The sequence below is a fragment of the Schistocerca piceifrons genome, chromosome 7 (assembly GCF_021461385.2).
Source record: "Schistocerca piceifrons isolate TAMUIC-IGC-003096 chromosome 7, iqSchPice1.1, whole genome shotgun sequence".
Lineage (NCBI taxonomy): Eukaryota > Metazoa > Arthropoda > Insecta > Orthoptera > Acrididae > Schistocerca > Schistocerca piceifrons.
This window is the reverse complement of record NC_060144.1, coordinates 551,683,902-551,702,729: the sequence shown is the minus strand read 5'-3', so window position 1 is coordinate 551,702,729 and position 18,828 is coordinate 551,683,902. Positions and strand designations below refer to the sequence as shown.

The 18,828-nt window shown below is 42.9% G+C and overlaps 1 protein-coding gene across 1 annotated transcript in view; it reads left to right on the top strand.

Moving 5' to 3' along the window:
* Window positions 1-18,828, top strand: part of LOC124805157 (carbonic anhydrase-related protein 10-like) — a 383,495-nt gene that overhangs the window by 232,326 nt on the left and 132,341 nt on the right. The window contains exon 5 of the mRNA XM_047265635.1: window positions 17,071-17,166. Within this exon, the coding sequence (XP_047121591.1) occupies window positions 17,071-17,166 (96 nt within the window). The remainder of the gene's footprint in view (window positions 1-17,070; window positions 17,167-18,828) is intronic.

The following is an 18,828-nucleotide window of genomic DNA, read 5'->3' as shown; positions in this document are numbered from 1 at the left end:
TGTGTTTGTGCTTAGGATAATTTAGGTTCAGTAGTGTGGAAGCTTAGGGACTGACGACCTTATCAGTTAAGTCCCATAAGATTTCACACACATTTGAACATTTGAACATTCATCCTTACTTCTGTTAAACATAGCAGTATCATCAGTGAATGGCCATTGGGATCGTTTCAACATAAATTGTAATCCCCCTTCTGAATAATCCTTTTATTGCCGCCATTGATTCTGTCATTTTTTACACTCTTATTATTCCACTCTTCGTTATTTTTCATATCGTACATTACCCGACTTTCCCTACAGCTCAAAAAAAAAAAAAATGGTTCAAATGGCTCTCAGCACTGTGGGACTCAACTGCTGAGGTCATTAGTCCCCTAGAACTTAGAACTAGTTAAACCTAACTAACCTAAGGACATCACAAACATCCACGCCCGAGGCAGGATTCGAACCTGCGACCGTAGCGGTCTTGCGGTTCCAGACTGCAGCGCCTTTAACCGCATGGCCACTTCGGCCGGCTCCCTACAGCTCAGAATACTATGATGGTTTCCAACTTGTTCCATTTTACACTGTCGAACACTTTTCCCATGTCAACAAATTTATAAACATATTTTGATTTTTCTTGAGTCGTACTTTCATTATCAAGCATAACATCAGAACTGCTTCTCTGATGTCTTTACCCCTTCCTAAAGACAAACTGACCGTCGCTAACAGACCCTCAGTCTTCCAGCAAAACAATCGAAAAAATGTTCTCAGGTTTGTTGACATGCCACGTAATTGACATTACCCTCACCAATGATGAACTTTCCCATGAATGTTCATAATTTACCCAAACATCTGTAGCAAGAACAAGTTTCGGAGATTTTTGTCAAAGACTTACTTCTGCTACTCAATTTTAAAGATAAACTGATGTGTATCAGTGCCAGTCGAACTGAAGCGGGCATGGATTCTGAGAATGAAGTGCTCTCGTTTTCATTTAAACAGGCAGGGCACATGTAATCAGGCACCAAAAAAAAAAAACAATGGTTCAAGTGGCTCTGAGCACTATAGGACTTAACGTCTGAGGTCATCAGTCCCCTAGAACTTAGAACTACTTAAACCTAACTAACCTAAGGACATGACACACATCCATGCCCGAGGCAGGATTCGAACCTGCGACCGTAGCGGTCTCGCGGTTCCAGAATGAAGCGCCTAGAACCGCTCAGCCACAGCGGCCGGCCTCAGGCACAAGAGAATCGAAATTCGGATTTCAGTTTGAAAGCGATATTAGTCACTACCTGCTAGAATAGGATCGATTAGGGAATTTAACTACATTCACAAGTTATACGGAACGATTAAACTCTGAAGTTTTAAATAATACACGTAATTGTCAATTGGAACGTCTGCCTATTACCGCAAGAAATATTTGTTTATGAACTTTAAAGTTGAACAGCTGAATAACAGACCGTTCCATATTCTCTTCTCCTCTCTCCTGCTCGTCAGGGAGCTACAGAACGGCAGTACAACAGCTTTCTTTCCTTGGTCCTCGTAGTTGGTCTTATTGTGATCCTTGCTTAAGATCGCTTCATTTATCTGGTGTAGCGCAAGCTTATCGGCTGTTAAAAAGACTAAAAACCAAATCGATCTTCAGATCTCCGACAAAAATCCAGCAACTGTAGGGACCAGTTAAAGGCACGGCAGGTCTGAGATTGCATACGGTCTACAAGGTACTCCGCGAGTGTGGCCAAAACTACGTCGGACAAACCGTGCACATTACAGATATACGCAGGAAGAAGCGTGAGAGGTTTCATCGTCTTCGCTGCCTCGAAAACTTCGCTTTAACAGAAGCGTTCTCTCAAAACTGACCACCGGGTCAAATTTGACGAAACTTTTGTCATGGCTCGCGCAGATGGGTTCTGGTACTGTATAATTAAAGAAACTATGGAAATAAATATCACTGATAACACTCTTAATGAAGTCGGCGGCTTCCAACTCAGCGTGGGTTCGGATAAGCGATCCCGCGTTTGAAGCGGACGCAGCGAACGAAGAGTCGGCGTATGTCCATATACCGCGAAGCTGTGAGCACAAGTGACGTCACAGAAGGCATCCACGGTATATAAGAACGTACCAGCAGCCCATTAGCAGTCATTCCACTTGACAATGCTCTATGACTACAAGATCCAAAGCTCGTGGCATTTCAAACGACGCCGCTGCAGGTCCGAGAACATTTTATTCAAATTATCGCCACGGGATTCGGCAACCTTACACTTAGGCACATATTGTTAGCAAGATGTGATGAATAAAGGAAGCCGTGTTTCACACGAATGAATTGTTCTGAAGCCATACTGATTATTTTAGAAAAGTTTGTCTTCGTTGAGGATAGTTATAGTGTTTGATGTGTCAGCGTTATTCGTCCATAATTTCGTACTGCTCATCTCCTATCCCATTTGTAAAAAAAGTGTGACTTGTTCAGATTTAGTAGTCTGGGTTTCCAATACCGGCGGCACCAATGTTAATATAGCTCACTCATCTGTGAGGCGTTGAAAACCTGGCACAGTAGCAGCGTTTCGCATGAAAACGTGTTTCAATGCGGAATTTAACGTTTGTGCTTTCTATTTGCTCTCCCCCGTCTAGGAACGGATCCACGAGAGATTGATAGAAAGATTCGGATTCTTTCATGACCAGAGCATCCTAGGATTTGCTGATAAATCTTTCGCCATGATTTGACAGTAAAAATTTTGTAAGCACTTCGTATGGTTGCAAATTTTCCTCTTAGTATTTCTGCAATCTATTTAGTGGAGAAGATGTAGTAGCCTCGGTTTGCGATACGTTATGCGAATACTACCATTAATTCAATGTGGGTTTTTGCCGTCACTTATTACTTCACACTGAACTTACTTACCACAAACAGTGGTTAACCATGTTTTCAACTTTCACCACATTTATTCTGCATTTGCCAAATATGAATTAAATGCCCCCACTTTATCCTTTAAATAATGCGACAGCGATCCTAGTTTTTTGCCTTTGGTGATCACTGTTCCAAAGTTTTCATCATGCTCGCTTAACTGTATCTCATTAGTGAAGCACTCGAAAAGACAGAGTCTGTTAGGAACAGGAAGTCCGAGGTTTTCAATATTTCTATCACGTTTCGGTCTTCGGACTGGTCGTTCGAAGCAATTTCCAGCGGACATTTACAGTATTACTCGTAAGAGCTTTTTCCTTGCCACTGACAAGTTATGCGCAGTTTTTCAGTCGATACTGGGCTGGTTAAAGTCATAAAATATTTCTATAGTTTGCTCGGGGTATTTTCGTGCTGTCAAGTTTGAGCTGTCTTTGAATGACTCTCCGACCGATATCTCTAAATCTGGAGGTCGGTAGAAACAATATAATACTAATCTACATCCACCGATCCCGGTTACTGTTGTCCATATTACTTTTCAATCGTATTAATTTTGGACATCGGTATACACTTTTTCTAACAACGCTCCACGCATTGTCGGAAATTTACCTTGTCTCTGATTCGAGCCCGGGTTCCCGGGTTCGATTCCCGGCGGGGTCAGGGATTTTCTGTGCCTCATGATGAGTGGGTGTTGTGTGATGTCCTTAGATTAGTTAGATTTAAGTAGTTCTAAGTTCTAGGGGACTGATGACCATAGATGTTAAGTCCCATAGTGCTCACAGCCATTTGAACCATTTTTTCCTGACTCGAGTTTCAACCGACTTGCAGTGCCTAGTTCCACGTCGAAGTAACTGATTTCTACGATAGACGCGAGCTCTAGGACCTTACTGCAAAGACTCATGTAATTAACAAGTATTAGTTTTAGATTCTCAGTCTACTGCCTAAAAAAATGGCTCTAAGCACTCTGGGACTCAACATCTGAGGTCATCAGTCCCCTACATTTAGAACTACTTAAACCTAACTAACGTAAGGATATCACACACATCCTTGTCCGAGGAAGGATTCGAACCTGCGACCGCAGCAGACGCGTGGTTCCAGACTGAAGCGCCTAGAACCGCTCGACCACCGCGGCCGGCGTTTTTACTACATGTTTCTAGATTTAATTCCCTAGAACGGCCAGTTCTAATTCTATCTCATTCTATTAATTTTGTTGGTATTCATCTTACAAGTGCTATTCACCATAACGTTCATTCCGTTCCACTGATAACCCAAGTCGTTTCTGGTCTCCATCAGAATTACAGTGTCATCGAAAACCTCAAGGATTTTGTTCCCTCACTCTAACTTTTAAATCCCATTCCGAATTTCTCCTTGCTTTCTTTCTGTTGTCGCTCAGTACCCAGGTTGAACAAGACCGAGGATAGCCTACAATCCTACGTCAACACAGAAGTTGTAGGGCAACACGGACGCCAGCGCATTTTGTTAGCGTGGGTTGCCAACATCAGGAGCAGGTATAAACTCAGCAGCAAATTTTATTGTACTCCTTTGATTGAGAAGCACTTAACCTATTGTTATCCTTTGACTGATAGGTACTTAACCATTCTTCTCCTTCGATTGACAGGTCCTTAACCTATCGTTCCCCCACCCATCCCTCAGCCCCCACCCCATCTCCCACCTCTCAGGAAACATCCCCCCCCCCACCCTCACTGCTACAGGTACACTTTCAGGTCTGAGTTATAGGAATAGCCCCCACCATTCTTATCAGTCCGATTGACTACTTCAATAAATTGATCAATTAATTAACCTCTCCCTCTCTGGGAAACCCCATCCCCTCCCAGCCTCCCTCCAGAAGACTGGCTAATCTGTGGTGGAGAGGAAGGATCTCATGACAAGAAATTCAAGGGCATATTGTTTATTTATAAAAATTCAGTTTGCGGGGGTTGGATTTCTAATGCTCATCATTCTCTGCTGTTTGGAGAGTTGTAGGTCTTGTAAGAAGAAATTGCATCGATCGATTTTCTGTTTTTATTCCGACTGTGCAAGGAATACGGTCATGAGATACCTAACATACGTAATTACACTGGCAAATCTTTCCATGGTGAAGCACGGATCTGTACTTACCAGGTAGTTCCCAGTTCTGCTGTAACGGTGTCTGCCGTTTACCACCACTGGCGCTAGCGACGGTGCTTGATGCTGCTGCTGAACGTTTCATTTTGTATACCTAAACTGGTGACACGAACGCAAGAAAGGAGCAAACTGACGCATACGTCCCTCAGGGAGACAATAGGAACGCAGCCTTCTACACCACCAGCAAGTGAATGCTATTCTCAGCGCACTGGACAGGGTCGTGTCAGTCTAACCATGCTGGACAAATCTGTGTCGGTCTGCGAGCATTGTCTGTGTCCAGCTGGATGTGGGACATTTGCTATTCGACAAAATCGAATATAAGATTAAATGCAGCTAATGCTCGCCATTCGAGCGGAGCTCGTACTTTGGAAATGTGTCAGGAGGCAAATAAAATACATATCACATAGGTAAAAGTTGTGGAGGGAACATGTAATAATCAAAAACTTTCACGTGGCGACGACTCTTTATCAGTTTCATATAAATATCCGAGAACACATTAAATACATTTCTTTGTCTCACCCGCTTAAACACGGTGTAAGCAGTAACATTCTCTTTTCACTTGACTCCTTAGTCCTCAAGATTAACTTTTGTCGCTAGAAATGGCGACTTTTGCCTTCGCCTTAGCGACAAAAAAAAATTTTTTGCGACAAAAATTATTTAGCGACTTATTTGGCGTCTTTTGGAGTATTGACGACTTTTGAAGTACAAATCAAAACTGTTTTGGGCCAGTATTTTCATTAACAAAACTAAGATTTTAACTATAGAATGGGTACTACACTGCCTTTGTTCTAGATTTACTAAGTTAAATTAAGTTCTTAGCAGATCATGTAGCATTGTTCAGCATTTAGTACATTTGTGACGACTCAAATCATCTTCACATGTTTTACCTTAAACATGCTTCAAAAGACGTACAAATAGCAATAAAAGCTTTTGAAGGAGAGGACAATGACACCACTAAATTACTAGATACACTTCTATTTCTCATGCAGTCACTCGGACAAAACATAGTTTTTCCAACTGTTGATTTGTTAACAACACCAGTTCCAAGCGAATGTATGTACGCAAATCCGAACCTTGGCTTCACGTTTGAACAGAAATCGTCCGAGTCAAGTTTGTCTGAAGAAAATAAAGTTTATTTGAAGAAGAGATGCATTCAGTTTAGTCTGAAACTCATAAAAGAAATTCAACAAAGACTGCCAAGTAACGTTACGACCCTGAAAAAAAGTCAATGCTGGATGTTGAAGAAACACTACAAGTGAATAAAAATAATGCTGTAGCGGATGTAGCCTAAGAATTGGGTTTTAGTGGCGATTTCATAGACGGTATGCTGCAAGAATGGCATAATATCAACTTCATTGGGTGGAATAACACTACTAACACTGTTCGATTTTGGAGTGAGGTTTTACAGTATAAAAATGCCGCAGAAGAGAATCCTTTTTCTTTGATTTCACAGCTAGCAATGACTGTTCTATGCCTACCGCATTCAAATGCAGAAGTGGAAAGAATATTCAGTTCCATGAACATTATAAAAACTAAACAACGTAACAGATTATCGTTAAAGACAATTAATGCTTTGATCATATTGAGAGACCACCTGAAGAAACAAAATAAAGATTGTGCATCTTTTGACATACTGTCAGACGTATTGGAGCTTATTGGTACGAAGAAAAGTTACTGTTTTGCGACAAAACCAGTCGAACTGCAACATCACCTTTTGAGCGACGTTCAACACACTACATCACCTACAGTTCTGTCAGAGCATGAAACAGAAAAGTTATTCGATCTTCTGAGTGACAACGATGAATAGCTCACATACTGGTATGTGTATATTTTGTAACCTAATTTGAGTTCTTGCTTTCTTTTGTTACAAATATAGTTGTATATTTCTAGTATATTTGACTACTGTGATTGAAACAACAATTTACGTGTTGCGTCAATTATGATAACATGTTTAATTAAGCGTTAGCGTATTTTATATGTATGTTGTTGCAAGCGATGCGTCACTTATTTAAGACAATATAGCAATTACGTATGAGACAATTTTTATTTTATTAACTCCCGCTCCTCCCCCCCCCCCCCATCCCCCACTGACTTACTGTGCCATTCACAGCACGAAATTTTCAGTACACCCATAGTAAAATCAGTTTTAGCGACTTTCTAGCGACTTTTGATATTGAATCTAGCGACTCGGGTTTTTTAGAGTAGGCAACACTGACTACACTCACTACTGCTCCTCACAGACATCCAGCACACACTTGAAGTTGAATAACTGAATGACGGTGGAGTCATAGTGAATCAAGCAAAAATATTCGAATGGTTCTTCATAAAACGAAGGAGGCGTTACTATGAAGCAGAATGCGGATGGTAGAATAGGAAACATTAAGGATCTTTTAGTCGACGTCAAGCACAATCTGAAAGCACTTAAAGAAATAGACTGTTACTATGTTTAATATTCATTCAAACAGGGGCAATTAGTAGCAGCAGCGAAATTAGCAGTTTGCTGTCATACAGTTAAACATCATCATATCTTTGAAGTCAATGAAGTGTACTTTTACGCTAAGCTACACACTGTTTAATGTTCCCAAAGCCGCAACAAGCGTGACGTTGGGCATGACAAAATCGACAGCAATTGTAAAATAGTTGTTAGCACCTGACACTGCCAAACAAATCTGTAGGTACGGGCCTGTTCGCAACTCTAAGCAGAACTTCCTCCAATCTTTAACTTTTTTAAGGTTAAGAGAACCAGCCCGCTTTGTCCAGATTCCCCCTTCCAGAATTGCGTCCGTTTTTAGTCAATTCGAGAGAAATGTTCCGTTTTGTGAGACAGAAATTGTGATAAGCCTAATTACATAGAAAGCTGAACGTAGAGTTCTCTCGAAATTCGGGTGGCGGGGAGGGGGGGGGGGGGGGGGGGGGGCAGGCGGCGATCTGTTGACAGAACATCTAGAAGAGGGAACAGATTTTACTAAAGATACTGCCTACACTACGCTTGTCCGTCTCCTGTTGGAGTCCTGCTGCGCGGTGTGGGTTCAAAGAAAAGCAGCACGGTTTGTATTTTCGAGAAATAGAGGAGACAGTGTTACGGACATGATACGGGATTTGGGGTGGACATCATTAAAACGAAGCCGTTTCTCACTGCAGCGGAATCTTCCAATCCCCAAATTTCTTCTCTCAATGCGAAGATATTTTGTTGACGCCGACCTACATAGGGAGAAACGATCGCCACGATAAAATGAGGGAATGAGAGCTCGTAATGAAATATATACGAGTAAGGGTTCGTTTTCAGCGCGCGCTGTTCGAGGGTGGAATAATGGAGAATTATTGTGAAAGTGGTTTCATGAAACCTCTGCCAGGTATTTAGGTGTGAATTGCAGAGTATCCACGTAGATATAGATGTATCTGAATTTCGTCCTATGTAACAGACTAAATTAACAGTCAATTTCAATAGCTGCAATGTAATGTTTATTTCCTTGTATTCTGCACAACAAGGTTGCCTATTTCGGGTTACAATGCCATTTTCAAGCGCAACTGCGGCTGTTGCGAATAGTGATTCTTATCTTTTATTACTTATAACCAATAATATCATTATAAAATATACATAATTATAAAAATATTATTTCTTAATAGACAGCTCATAGTTACGCCCTGGATACCATACGATCGTCAACTCCGCCTAAACAGGAGTAAAAATGTATTTAATAAAAACGGCGTTTTGATCATAAATAAGATTTAGATAAGATTCACTATTCCCAACACCCAGAAGTGTAGTCAAAAATGAGCTTGTAAGCCAAAATAGGCAAGCTTGTTGTGCAGAAAGCTGTAAATACAAGCACGTAACGATTACATTGCATTTTCTGGAATTGACTTACTGTAAAATGTCATTCGTTGACCCAGTTCATACTGCAGGCCATACTCAAAAAATACTAAATTTTATTAATCAACATACAAATGTTTACAATCATTTCAAGATATTTTAAAAAATAACAATAGTTTGTGTGCTCACCATCCAAGTAAAAATGAGACCGTAAAATTTTTAAACTCTTCCATAACATCCATTTTAATTTTCGTATAATTTAACAAATACAAACATGACCTAACGTATTCTAGAGCTCAGAATATATTACAGTTTTTTTAACACATTTAAGAATACACACATCTACATGACACACTGGCTGGTAATAATGGGTAAGGGGAAATCAGATACCAGAAGCAGATGGTTCAAATGGCTCTGAGCACTATGGGACTCAACTGCTGAGGTCATTAGTCCCCTACAACTTAGAACTAGTTAAACCTAACTAACCCAAGGACATCACAAACATCCATGCCCGAGGCAGGATTCGAACCTGCGACCGTAGCGGTCTTGCGGTTCCAGACTGCAGCGCCTTTAACCCCACGGCCACTTCGGCCGGCACCAGAAGCAGAGCTCTCAATCTTAGCAGTAGCTAGTGGGGACGAGTAAACAGTCATCACAGTTTAAGCAATAACGGTAACTGCTTTTACCACAGCAGCGTACCAGTCAACGCCTTGAAAGTAACCTAATGAGGACAACAGTATTCATCTTTCCACTGTCCTTTTGTCCACAAGCAGCAAAATCGACCGTGTACTCACTGCAGCAGAGTGAGCGGTCTGGTGCTGCTCACACGCTTAATCTGGAAGAACCCCCCCCCCCCCCCGCCCATGACGTTCCTCAGGCTGGTTGCTCAGGGGAGTCAGGACACTGAACAGTTGCGTGCCGTCCTCTGCCGCCGGTCGCGCACGCACCGTCGTGCGTCTTCCAGGTGGCGCGACTGCTGAAGCCCATGTCACCCGCATGTGCGCATACTTGTGGCACACACTATCCCCGAAGCGTTACCAGCCGAGACGTTCGCATAGTAGTGGCTCACTCGTGATACCTATACATCTGCTTCTCTATACTCCATAGTTTATTTACTTATCCTGTTGATAGCACAATACTTTCCATCGTCACACACGCTTTAACAGCTTTCTATTTCAGAATGAGATTTTCAATCTGCAGCGGAGTGTGCGCTGATATGAAACTTCCTGGCAGATTAAAACTGTGTGCCGGACCGAGACTCGAACTCGGGAACTTTGCCGTTCGCGGGCAAGTGCTCTACCATCTGAGCTACCCAAGCACGACTCACGCTTCGTCCTCACATTTTACTTCCACCAGTTCCTCGTCTCCTACCTTCCAAACTTTACAGAAACTCTCCTGCGAACCTTGCAAAACTAGCACTCCCGGAAGAAAGGTTCGCAGAACAGCAGCTGTGAAGTTTGGAAGGTAGGAGACGAGGTACTGGCGGAAGTAAAGCTGTGAGGACAGGGCGTGAGTCGTGCTTGGGTAGCTCAGATGGTAGAGCACTTGCCCGCGAAAGGCAAAAAAAATGGTTCAAATGCCTCTGAGCACTATGGGACTCAACATCTGAGGTCATCAGTCCCCTAGAACTTAGAACTACTTAAACCTAACTAACCTAAGGACATCACACACATCCATGCCCGAGGCAGGATTCGAACCTGCGGCCGTAGCAGTGGCGCGGTTCCAGACTGAAGCGCCTAGAACCGCTCAGCCACACCGGTTGGCGAAATGCAAAGGTTCCGATTTCGAGTCTCAGTCCGGCACACAGTTCTAATCTGCCAGGAAGTTTCAGCTTTCTATTTCACCTGCGGAAATTCCTACTTTCTCATTTTGCATTTTCTGTCAGTCCTATTTCAGAGATATCTATATCATCTATTTGCCGCTTCATTTTATGCCATTTAGGTTTCCGTACGTCAATCAGTAAAAACAGAAACCTTATTGAATCACTTTGTTGTCCTTGCCTCCGTCTGCCTGTCAGTCAGCCCGACTGTTAGTACCCATTTTACCCACGAACGGGCAGATTTTTCAAGTTAAAATCTATGTCATACGCTATTGGCGATGTAAAAGATCTAAGTTTCTACGTCCCTTCAATCAAGAGATAGAATCATTCATGTCACATATTTTGATACTGAAAAATTTACTCATCAAATTCTTTAGGGTACCTCCCCTTCAGCTATAGCCATGGAATTTTGCAAGAACCAAGGCTTTAAGCCCAAGCAAAGGAAAAGGTCCTAACATTGTTAATAAGTAATTATACCACACAAAAACTATTTGTATTTCACGTTATCCGACTGCCTTTCTGTCCGTCCGTTAAGAGACCTTTCATTCTGGAAAGAGTAGACGTACCAAGCTGAAACTTATGTCATATTTTACAGTCTATGGTGCCTTAGCGGTGTAAAAAACATTAAGATATGAAATAAATGCTGCCAAAAAATACGGTTGTTTATGTCACATATTTTGATTCTCGAAAACTCACTCATGAAAACTTATAGCGTACTTTCCGTTGAGCTAGAGTCATGAAATGTGGCAAGAGGCAAGAAGTTCCAGTACAAGAAAAAAATCCTAAAATTATTAGTTTGTAATTATATCACACGAAAAAATTATTCCTCAAGTTTTTCGACTGTCTGTCTGTCCGTCTATAAACGCCTCTTTTTTCCGAGGAATGGGCACACGTTTCAAGATGGAATCTACGTCACATACTAAAGGCTAGGTCCTTTTGCAGTTGAAAAAATTTAAGCTTCGACGTCAATGAAGACAAAAGATACAGCAATGTATATTGACCATTTTATGTCTTGTCAGTATGGGTCTTGATAAGAGGCAAAAATCGTCTAAATTCTCGTTTCCCGGGATGGATGAGCTGGAGTCCAAAATTAAAGCAACAAACCGCTATTTCCTCTTCCTGTATCTAATTCACGATATGATCATACAAACTGTCAACAGTTGACAGTAGGATCGTGTACCGTACGGAAGAAGAACATTCCGGTCAACAGACATAAACGCCAGTGATCACGTCAGTTCGCCTGTCAAACGGGGTACTATCTGTCGGTTAGTCCCACATCCACAGTCGCTGTGTACACAGTCACAGACGGTGCAGTGTCGCACCGAGAAGAGAACAAATACAGTAGAAATACTTTTGTATTTGGCTGTTTCAACGTTCATCTCTGTGTTTACAGGTTCAAAAATGGTTCAAATGGCTCTGAGCACTATGGGACTCAACTGCTGAGGTCATAAGTCCCCTAGAACTTAGAACTAGTTAAACCTAACTAACCTAAGGACATCACACCATCCATGCCCGAGGCAGGATTCGAACCTACGACCGTAGCGGTCTCTCGGTTCCAGACTGCAGCGCCTAGAACCGCACGGCCACTTCGGCCGGCTAGGAAGTAGGTACCGAACAAGAGATCGCCCATATCAGCCTTATCACACTTGTGCTTTCTCTTAGGAGATGATTAATATTCTGCAAGGATCTTTCGAAAGAGAAGGTATTTCAGCATCTAGTTGACATGATATGAGGAAAAGGTTATTGTGTAGTGAATGTACAAGCTACTTGAGAGGGCCTCATGTAGAAAACGAGTGTCACAAGACAACGAAGTGTCGTGGAAACATTTTGAAGTGCATGCAGAAGAGAAATAACTAATAAACCGTAGAAAGAAAAACCCTTTAATATCCGCATGAGAGGGTTTGTTATTGTTGTGGCCTTCCGTCCTGAGACTGGTTTGATGCAGCTGTCCATGCTACTCTATCCTGTGCAAGCTTCTTCATCTCCCAGTACCTACTGCAACCTACATCCTTCTGAATCTGTTTAGTGTATTCACCTCTTGGTCTCCCTCTACGATTTTTACCCTCCACGCTGCTCTCCAATACTAAATTGGTGATCGTTTGATGCCTCAGAACATGTCCTATCAACCGATCCCTTCATCTAGTCAAGTTGTGCCACAAACTTCTCTTCTCCCCAATCCTATTCAATACTTCCTCATTAGTTATGTGATCTACCCATCTAATCTTCAGCATTCTTCTGTAGCACCACATTTCGAAAGCTTCTATTCTCTTCTTGTCCAAACTATTTATCGTCCATGTTTCACTTCCATACATGGCTACACTCCATACAAATACTTTCTGAAACGACTTCCTGACACTTAAATCTATACTCGATGTTAAGAAATTTCTCTTCTTCAGAAACGCTTTCCTTGCCATTGCCAGTCTACATTTATAACCTCTCTACTTCATGAGAGGGTTGTTAATTGCATATCGTATTACGTTGCAGGTTAACAACCGTTTCTCAGTGTGTTGACAACCTGCATCAACGACAGGCTGGAAGTTCGTACGGGTACCGTTCAACAATTGTTCGCAGCACTTTTCGAACGATGGACCGCGATCACCCATTGTGCCCAACATTCTTACCCACGCCAACAGTAATTTCTTCGACAATTTGTGGCGCAATTGACAATCAGTCTTTCCCAGGAACTGTTCCAAAGTTGTCAGTTAATTCGAACTTCAATTTCAGTGCAGAAAGAGGTCCTCACCGTATTCCTTTAAAGCGCTGGCGCCCACGAATAGCAGCAGCACTATTGGGTGAAACAGCCTTACATGTAAATCCCTGCACACATTGTCCAGACCCATGTTGACTGCCAACGAGTGTATTGCACACTGAAGCTTGTGTTTCAACCCTGCGTCGCCGTACCAACACCGACATCTAACGGGAAGTCACGAAACTAACAATACTAACAACGCAAATGCTTCAGCATAATTCCTATAAAATGTCATTATAAGGGCGATTAAGAAGTTTCCCTTAGAAAGCCGTACAGTCAAGAATCGGTGTGCCGATGAGGCAGAATCGCCGTGAGCGTTGAGGCAATAATCCCACCAGCACCGTGTTAAAGAAACCAGTTTGGTGAAACACCGTGTCCTGTTTCGTGACGTCCGTAACTACCTGCAGCACATGACCATTCGACAGGGACCTAAGGCGATCTCATGGGGTGAGATGAGGACTGTGTCTCTCTCAGTCGAAAGCAATTGATTACTCCGTATAGTGCGTCCACAAAGTCTCGCTGCAGCAGTGAGCCTCCCGCGTGTCGCCTTGGGGGCGCGCGAGATTGTTCCGTGGACCTGCAGTGGTAGGGTGGGGCTAATAGTGTTGCGTGTGCGTTGCAACTGTAAGCTGTTTTATTGTCCAGTTCTTGTGTTAGTGAGAATGCTTACTATTGCACAGAGAGTGCGTTCAGGGGAAGAGGTTTGACGTGCAGGAGGAAACTTCACAGAGTATGTGAGACGCCAATTTAGAATGCGTTTTCCTGCTTCGCGATGTCAACTTAGTGACAGCGTAAGCGATTGAATTCGCAAGAGGCTAAAATCTCTCGTTCGATGGTACATATGGACGTAACCAAAGAAATGAGAATGTATCTATACAGAATTACTGCTGTACACCAATTATATTGTATGGATCATGCGAAACGAAGACCATATTGTGAATGTTTCAGCGATTTGTTAACCGACATGGTGTTGGTGTTTTGCAACGAGACTTTTTCTGTGATGGATATTGGATTCAGCTATCTAGCTACATTAATTCACAAAATTTAAGAATTTGGTCATCAGAAAATACACATGCCTTAAGAGAAACCCCATTACACGTACAGAAAATCGGAGTGTGGGTTACCATAATGCTGGCTCAGATTATAGGGCCGATCTTTTTATATACTACCGTCACTTCCGATGTCTGTTCCCTGCCAGATAATTTACCCCTTTATTGCCCTGATCAATGAAAATAGGATTAGTCATTGATCTTCCCAACATAAAAAAGCTTCTATTCATAGGATACACCTATCCTTACCACTTTTACATGAAATCTTTGGATGGTTCAAATGGCTGTAAGCACTATGAGACTTAACATCTGAGGTCTTCAGTCCCCTATACTTACATTACTGGCCATTAAAACCGGCCGAGGTGACCGAGCGGTTCTGGGCGCTGCAGTCTGTAAGCGCTCTACCGCTACGGTCGCAGATTAGAATCCTGCCTCGGGCATGGATGTGTGTGAAGTCCTTAGTTTAGTTAGGTTTAAGTAGTTCTAAGTTCTAGGGGACTGATGACCTCAGAAATTAAGTCCCATAGTGCTCAGAGCCATTTGAGATGCTGTGATATGTAAATGACCTACAACGTGTTGACATGAGGAAAGTTTTCAACCGATTTCTCATACACAAACAGCAGTTGACCGGCGTTGCCTGGTGAAACGTTGCTTTGATGCCTCGTGTAAGGAGGAGAAATGCGTACCATCACATTTACGACTTTGATAAAGGTCGGATTGTAGCCTATCGCGATTGCGGTTTATCGTATCGCGACGTTGCTGCTCGCGTTGGTCGAGATCCAATGACTGTTAGCAGAATATGGAATCGGTGGGTTCAGGTGGGTAATACGGAACGCCATGCTGGATCCCAACGGCCTCGTATCACAAACAATCGAGATGAAAGGCATCTTATCCGCATAGCTGTAACGGATCGTGCAGCCACGTCTCGATCCCTGAGTCAACAGAGGGGGACGTTTCCAAGACAACAACCATCTGCACGAACAGTTCGACGACGTTTGCAGCAGCATGGACTATCAGCTCGGAGACCACGGCTGCGGTTACCCTTGACGCTGCATCACAGACAGGAGAGCCTGCGATGGTGTACTTAATAACGAACCTGGGTGCGCGAATGGCAAAACGTCGTTTATTCGGATGAATCCAGGTTCTGTTTACGGCATCAAGATGGTGGCATCCGTGTATGGCGACATCGCGGAGAACGCACATTGAAGCGTGTATTCGTAATCGCCATACAGGCGTATCACACGGCGAGGTAGTATGGGGTGCTATTGGTTACACTTCTCAGTCACTTTTTGTTCGCATTGACGGCACTTTGAACCGTGGACGCTGCGCGGAATTAGCCGAGCGGTGTAGGGCGCTGCAGTCACGGACTGTGTGGCTGGTCCCGGCGGTGGTTCGAGCCCTTCCTGTGGCGTGGGTGTGTGTGTTTGTCCTTAGGATAATTTAGGTTAAGTAGTGTGTAAGCTTAGGGACTGATGATCTTAGCTGTTAAGTCCCGTAAGATTTCACACAGAACGGTGGAGGTTACATTTCAGATGTGGTACGACCCGTGGCTCTACCCTTCATTCGATCCCTTGGAAACCCTACATTTCAGCAGGATAATGCACGACCGCATGTTGCAGGTCCTGTACGGGCCTTTTTGGAAACAGAAAGTGTTCGACTGCTGACCTGGCCAGCACATTCTCCAGATCTCTCACCAATTGAAATCGTCTGGTCAATGGTGACCGAGCAACTGGCTCGTCACAATACGCCAGTCACTATTCTTGATGGACTGTGGTATCGTGTTGAAGCTGCATGGGCAGCTGTACCTGTACACGCAATTCAAGCTCTGACTCAACGCCCAGGCGTATCAAGGCCGTTGTTACTGCCAGAGGTGGTTGTTCTTGGTACTAATTTCTGAGGTTCTGTGCACCCAAATTGCGGTAAAACATTGTTACTGCCAGAGGTGGTTGTTCTTGGTACTAATTTCTCAGGTTCTGTGCACCCAAATTGCGGTAAAACGTAATCACATGCCAGTTCTACTATAATGTATTCGTCCAATGAATACCCGTTTATCATCTGCATTTCTTCTTGTTGTAACAATTTTAATGGCCAATAGTGTAGAACTACTTAAACCTAACAAACCAAAGACATCACACACTTCCATGCCCGAGGCGGGACTTGAACCTGCGGCCGCAGCAGCAGTGCGGTTCCAGATTGAAGTGCCTAGAACCGCTCTGTCTTTGGAGACAGACGAATCTAAAACATTTGTGTGTAAAAATAATCCAGAAGCTAATGATGAACTGAAGGCAGCGATAATTGATTATGTGCATTCCATTACATGTGAAACATTGGTAAAGGTGTACAGCGATATGAGTGTGCTGCTAACCTTAGCTGTCCTGCAAGGTGAGACACGTACAAACTTTGTGGACGCACTGTGTAAGCACACTGTAAATTTCGTCGTAGAGAGTATGAAGTATAATAGATACACAAATGATAATATGCTGTCATAGATAATAATGTATTTCGCTTAATGTCATGAACATGCCTATCAGGCAGCCCACTTACTTTTTGTTGCGCAACTATTGCTTTTAGTACTTTTTATGGCACCTGTATCTGACAGCATTTCGGTATTCATAGACGATTACTAACTGAAGCTCTGTTCCACAGATGCAGATGTACGCCTTCAACGCGGAGCTGTACAAGAACATGTCGGAGGCACAGCACAAGTCCCAAGGGATCGTCGGGGTCGCCATTATGATGCAGGTTTGTCTGGCGTTTCTGGGCCTTGTTGCAGTATTAAGGATGACTAAGACCCATTCTCCGACTTGAAGACTTCCTTTACATATCAATCTTTTCTCTGTCTTGATTGTTCAAGAGCATAAATCACACATCTCTGTCTCTGCTCTTACCTTCTGGTTAGGTACTGTGTCTATCGAAATAATCAGCAATCAGTTACATAAAAGACATTTAATTTCTTAATTTCTTTACCGGTTTCCCGCATTTAGTGGCCTTCTTCAGAGGATTATAACTAACAAATTATTTGCGAGTGTCAGTAATGAGATGCCCGCAGCATATTGCTGTTGGCATGTAGTTCACAGTACCCGCATAAAAAAAATGAGATGAAGGGGCCAAACAACGTGTGCAGACAACATGCCATTTCTGGCTTTGTCCTAACTGTCCTGGTGAAGTGTAATATTTCGAGTTGCCTGAATAGTTGTAATCTGAACAAGTAGTAATGTAGACTGCATTTTGCCTTCAAAGACCCTGCAGGCGGATTAGTCAGACATTAGTCAGCTAAGGAGCTCGGTAACGTAGGCTGACTGAGTCTCACAAGTATGTGGCTGTCACTGTAGAGTAAGAACAAGTTGGCCTCTGTCAGCACTCGATACGCCAGCGACGGCAGTCGCGTGTATGTGTTCAACGTCAGGGTTCGCGATTGCTGGATAAAGGAAGATCACGGAACGGCACGCACGCTACCAGTCTAGCTCTCAGCAGACGGCACTGGCCGGTGCACACTTATCTCAGTTCTCCAGTGTTACAATCTTGTATCCCCAGAAAGCATCGATTCAGAAATTAAATCATTCAGACACTTGTCACCCAATGGTATGGAAGTGGATGCGCCAGCTCGTAAACACATCATCAACAGATATCAAAATGGTTCAAACGGTGCTGAGCACTATGGGACATAACATCTGAGGCCATCAGTCCCCTAGAACTTAGAACTACTTAAACCTAACTAACCTAAGGACATCACACACATCCATGCCCGTGGCCTGATTAGAAACTGCGACCGTAGCGATCGCGCGGTTCTAGACTGAAGCGCCTAGAACCGCTCGGACACACCAGCCGGCTCAACAGATATCGTAGCAGTAAACCCCTTATTAAGTGTGTGTTCTGTGATGTGAAATATTCTATTATCATGAGTACTAAGAAAAGGCCTGATCTCTTAATCACGATCCCTGTATCATTTGGATATTTACGAAAAAGTAACCAAACTGAAAACACAACACTACTTAAAGATGCGCACTGGCAGATAAATAAGCATAGCTCTGTATTTCAGCATCAAATATTGGGTAAGAACTCATCAACTAATCCGAAAATTGATCCAGTCTGTATACGTTTGGCGCACAGCCAGAAACAGTGCCATAAGGATGATTCGTCGTATAGGTGATTATTCAATCTATATCCGTAAATAATTATTCAAATATTTCATAAAACTAATAAAATGACCACCTATTTCATAAGCACAGTCTGCCTAAACTATTGGAAATGGGGAAGTCTCGCGATCGTACACTGGTGTCCAAAATTAAAGCAACAATCGAAAATTTTGCAAGGGTGCGTTTATTGCGCCACAAACAGGTGAGAGTGAAATAGAAAAAAATTGAAAAGAATACGCAACGTAAACAACTGTAGTTTAACCGATTT